General features: G+C 39.6%; 1 protein-coding gene across 1 annotated transcript; it reads right to left on the bottom strand.

The window, feature by feature from the left end:
• Positions 1-418: 418 nt before the first annotated feature.
• Positions 419-2,248, bottom strand: LOC129246393 (uncharacterized). The gene has a single exon (XM_054885183.1). It carries the CDS (start codon positions 2,246-2,248, stop codon positions 419-421), a length of 1,830 nt encoding a protein of 609 aa, XP_054741158.1.
• Positions 2,249-5,320: the final 3,072 nt, after the last annotated feature.

Raw genomic sequence — 5,320 nt, 5'->3', positions numbered from 1 at the left:
GCGATGAAACCTGTCAGACTTTCTAAACTACAGCAGTTCTCATCGCGGTTCACAAGAAAAAACAGTCAACTTTAGTGGCGGCAATTCATGTATTTTAATGCATGAGCAAAACATGGCTGGAGAGCTTAACAGAACTCAAATAATTTTTTTTCAGATATACTGCGTCATCCGCCTTTCACAGTTTTGGAAGGCCAGTATATCCAATGTTAAGTACGCAACAACGGATTTTTAATGCAAACGCAACTACTACTGCAGGTAAGTCACAAGCGAAACATTTTCCGATTTTCTGATTAATTTGTAATAAAAAACATTATATTTATATAACATTAATATGCAGAAAAAAATTCACTGTGCAGCTAACACTCCATCTTTCTTTTTTTTGTTTTATTCAAACCATATTCATAAAACTCCAAACATTTTACTTGGTCGCCATCTTTTTCCAACGGAAGTATAAAATTTCGCCCACAAAGGCAGCTAACCCAAGAGCCATGCAACCGATATATTGTATTTGTATCCAGAAAAAGTCATCGACCACTAACGGACGTCCGTAGTCCACCGGCTCACTCAAATCTTTGATCACTATCCTTTTCAGTTTTGCCATTACGAAAAAACTCAACGACATCCATTCCTTCATAATACCTGAAGAATGCAGGCGCAGTATAAAGTCATCCAATAAATCAACGTAAGGTAGATCTACTCGTCTGGGCATACACATAAATGCACTTTTGAAGAAACACAAATCCGTGTTAAAGTAGTAAATTGGACGTTCGAAGAGGCTCTGTTGAAAATTGAAGATATCCCAACGAGCATTTGACACCGGATACACATATTTTGTGTTCATACGCGAACGATGCTTCATCCACACATCAAAATCAGCGACAACTTCGGTGAGATGCATGTGCTCCGAAAAGCTCTGATTTAATTTAGATAGTACAGCAATTTCATGTGCATGGAATACAAGTTTAAGACCAGCAGCTTCCATGTCCTCGTAACTGCGATACATCGGCTCTAGAGGTGGGCGTGTGAGAAAAGATTGCAGATAAGCTTGGTAAGTTGTGTTGGTAATGATGCTCATGTAGCAAAGTAAAAATATGACGAACTTCACTCTCAGACTCGGTTTGGTTGCTATCACGAAAGATTGACTCAACATGCCACGAATGCTTTTATCATTCAGGAAGAGGTTAATAAAACTGAGTTGCATGCGAGTATTGAGATGAGTGAGCAGTGCAGCAAAAATTACAATAAACACGAAGATGTAGAAAAGTGTGGGCGACCGTATTATGCCAACGAATAGCTCACTAATGGGCACTGTTTCGGGTAGTGGTACCATATAACAATAATCCAAAGTCTCCACTGGATATGACATTGCTTCCAGCTCCTTTTTGGACTGAGGAAATATCAGGCCTGCAGCTATATCGAGGCTGCCATTTTGTGCGAGCTCCATCAATACACCATAGAAGGTAGTTTTTCCCACCTCGAAAGGATAGTCTATGGCTAGTGTCGCGTTTCGTTTGGCTGCAAACACTCTTAGCAATCTGCCGATGTATCCTTCCAATTCCAATTCCCCGTTATCCTTATAGTACAGCATGGTGCGTGGCTCGAGCTGGTCCGGGTAGGTACGTATTGGCGCACCATGCATATCACGAAATTGTTCCTCGAAGATGACATTTGAAGTGAGCTGTGTGGAATGCAGACTCTTTTCTTTGTAGGGTGGCGCTTCCAACGGAAATCTGTTGCAGGTGTGGTAGTTGTGTGTCTCAGTAAAGTCGTTTTGAATTATTAGCACATTGTAAATGTCACTAGCCATGGCATCATTGCAGTATTGTTTGATCAGCTCAAGATTGGACGCATGTGGCACATAAACCACAATACGCGTTTGCTTCAAGCCACGAAATACATTCAGCTCTGCCAAGGTGGCAACCACACCGCGCTGCTTTGGGCAGAGCAGAATAAGCAGTTCTTTTGAGAATTTTGTGTTGTATTTGTATTCCAACCTTTTGTTGAGCAGCACCACAGGCACTGATATTTCTTGAAGAAGATTTTCAAACACGCAATTCTCCCTCGACGACTGCCCAATGGCGATTGTATTGTAGTCGCGCTCCTCTCGCACCATATCTAGCAATTCTAGTAGCTCGTTATTTACTGCGCCATTTTCAGCCGCAGAAAGTATAGAAGAGTTGATGGAATTCGGCTTGAGTGCCAGCACTAATAATACTACTAAATATTTGAAACACTGCACTGCTGCCATGATGGAAGTGGTGAACAAACGACGTGACTCGAAGCGCTAAGTTGTACTGACACCTCTTAACATTTAGAGGCACACTTGCGCTGAGATGCATTGCGTGCAAATATTTGCTATCAATTTGTAATCACAAACAACCTGCATTTACTCAGAAATTGTTTGACATGTCCTTTTTCATGTTTCCTAAAGGGAAGATTACAGCTCTGATTTTATTTCTATTTGATATTCAATTATATTTGTGGGTTTTTCGAGCCTCTATAAGAATACATAAATAACACTGTGCAGCAGCCAAAAATAGTAAAAATGCAATTGCAATTGTGAAAGAGGAAGCGCCGTGGCCTATTGAACTATCTGCCGTTTTGTCCCTAAGTGTCATCATTTTTTTTTTACGCAGAATTCCAGTTTGCCTAATTTGGTCCCAAGTTGTTCTAAATTATGAAAAAAAAGGTATAAAACTAAATATTTTCGTGGAACAGTTTAGCTAAATTTTTTCCCCCCTTTGGATCATACTGACCCTAATTTTTTTAATGTGAAAAATATTAAGTTTATAGGGCGGATAAAGGGAAACTTCCAATTGGGATCTGCTCGGAGGAGGAACAACAGCAACAGAGGAAGAGAACGGCGAAGCTAATATCTCTCGTAGGCGCGCATTACAACAACTTTAATGCAGGATTTTGCAGAATGGTAATCTGTCGGAAAGCATTCCCACCAGTTCTGGTGTACAGCAAGACTGCCTATTGTCTTCTTATCAATTTTTAATTATTATCGGTGATATACTAAAATGCTGCATTGAGGGTACTTTCGGAACTTCCATGAACATCTCGCAGACCTTGCCTACGCTGATGACATATGTATGTCTTCTCTTCGTCAGACACACCGACATGCAGAACAAAATTGACGATCTGTTCTCAACCTCATTGAATGCAGGACTAAAAATAAATCACGAAAAAAGGAAAGCCATGAAAATTCGGTCCACGAGCAGCCGCCCGTTCATCTTAAATGGTGATCAAATTGAGAACGTTGACACTTTTACTTACTTGGGAAGTATCACTGCCGCTGAAGATAGTAGGAAACTAGACGTTACCGCCAGAATAAATAAAGCGAACGGCGCGTATGAACAGCTCCGATCATTTGGCCGTCGAGCATACTCAACTAGCACACAAAATAATGGATTTTTAAGTCAAATATACTTAAGGGTGGTTAAATTTCAAGGGCGGATGTTGAATGTGAACCACACCCAAACGTCAACGACTCCGTTGTACTTCTTTCTTTGGAGTTATTTGAAAGAAAAGGTGTACGTCGATAAGCCAGCAAACAATTCAAGAGCTAAAGGATGACATAATTCCTCACATTAACGGCATAGAACCTCAATTATGCCTCAGCGTCATCGAAAATTTGGACCATCGGATGGAGGTGTGCCGCCGAAGCCGAAGCCGCCACAAACAATTAGATTGCAAACAAAATTTAAACTTGTGTGAACAGAGGTTTACGCAAGATATTGACGATCTGGTGACCCAACATCATAAGTAAGGCCGATCTGTACGAGAGGTGCGAAATTCAGTAGGTAACTAAAGTAGTAAAAGTGGGAAAGTGGAGGTGGATTGGGCATACGATTCGCAAGGGCGCAAATAAAATCTGCCGCGAAACACTGGATTGGAATTCACAAGATGTTTGCAAGATTGGCCGTCCAAAAATATCCTGGAGGAGAACTGTTCAGAAAGAAGTGGAAACTTCTGGAAAAACTTGGAACAAAATCAAGCTTCTTGCAAGCAACAGAGCCAGATGGGGCTGTTTTACTGAGTCCCAATGCTCCAGTGGGAGAAGCAGGAACCGATGAAGATGATGAGGAAGAGCAAAATCGAGATCGAGGCCTTTAGGAATTCTGTTAATTTCATTACGAGGCCTAGTAATGGATTCATAATTTAAATAATTTGATTTAAAAATTTTAAAATACAACGAAAAATGAAAACACAAAATCTTTTTGGGAATACTAAAGCTTATCTGATCCAGTAAATTTGGACATAATGATAACACATAAAATATCACAGATAAATACTATACGCCTTGAGAAAACTGATTTTAAATTTATTAACATACAACGGGCTCCATAAGACGGGCATGGCTCATTAAAATGAAGAGATTGCAGAGTAAACAGGATAACTTCTTTCGGTTCTTTGGGAATAAACAACGTAAGTTAGATTATAAATTACCGAGGCGTACTCCAACTTTGACTTCACTGCACAACCACAAAGAGTTTTTCTAGTATAAGAAATTTTAAATTCTAGCGCGTAATATTGCAAAAAGGCTCAGTTTGAATAAGCCTTCGGAATAATGAAGCTAATATGATTAACAAAGGTGAACCCTGAGACAAAAACAGCACCTAGATCCGAAAATTTATTAACAGTGGAAAGATGAGTATCAGAAATGGGATAAGTAGAGGAAATCCTAGAACTTCAGTGAATGCCAAGTGGAAACATTTACTGATATTAAGCGACACTCGTTTCTGTAACACAGTTCAGATAGTTTATTTAACTCACTTTTTAATAACAAAATCTTTAACTTGCAGCTAATTAAGCTGAAAATTTTCAAATCACTTGCATAGAACGGAAATTTCGATTCATTAAAAAGTACGAATAATAACGGTCCAAGAATGTTACCCTGAGTCACACCAGAAGTGCAACGAAAACATTTCATTTAATATAGGGTTTTCCAAACAGAGGTGTTATTTTGATATTCAAAGAAAAATGCTATTTTTTAATATAAATGATCGGGGGTTTATTTCATTATAAAGAGGAAGCTGTGCCGTTAATAGTGGAAAATAATATCAGGCAAATGACCACCACGACCACGCTTACGGAACAATACCCTTTTCATGAAATTTTCCATAACCGAATTGCAAAGTGGCTGGCCTATGTCCTCGATAGCCTCACGAATTCTATCTTTGAGGTCTTGAATCAACCCTGGGAAAACCCAAAGAACCCAAAGAAAAAAGTCACAAGGTGTTAAATCACAAGATCTCGGTGGCCAATTGTGATCACCGCTTCGAGAGATAACTGGGTCCGGAAACTTTCCCGTAAA

Source organism: Anastrepha obliqua, chromosome 4 (assembly GCF_027943255.1).
Source record: "Anastrepha obliqua isolate idAnaObli1 chromosome 4, idAnaObli1_1.0, whole genome shotgun sequence".
NCBI lineage: Eukaryota > Metazoa > Arthropoda > Insecta > Diptera > Tephritidae > Anastrepha > Anastrepha obliqua.
This window is presented reverse-complemented; position numbering and strand designations above follow the sequence as displayed.

What these genes read in the sequence shown, in the direction of transcription:
- LOC129246393 (XM_054885183.1), bottom strand. Translation starts at nt 2,248, where the DNA reads ATGGCAGCAGTGCAGTGTTTCAAATATTTAGTAGTATTATTAGTGCTG.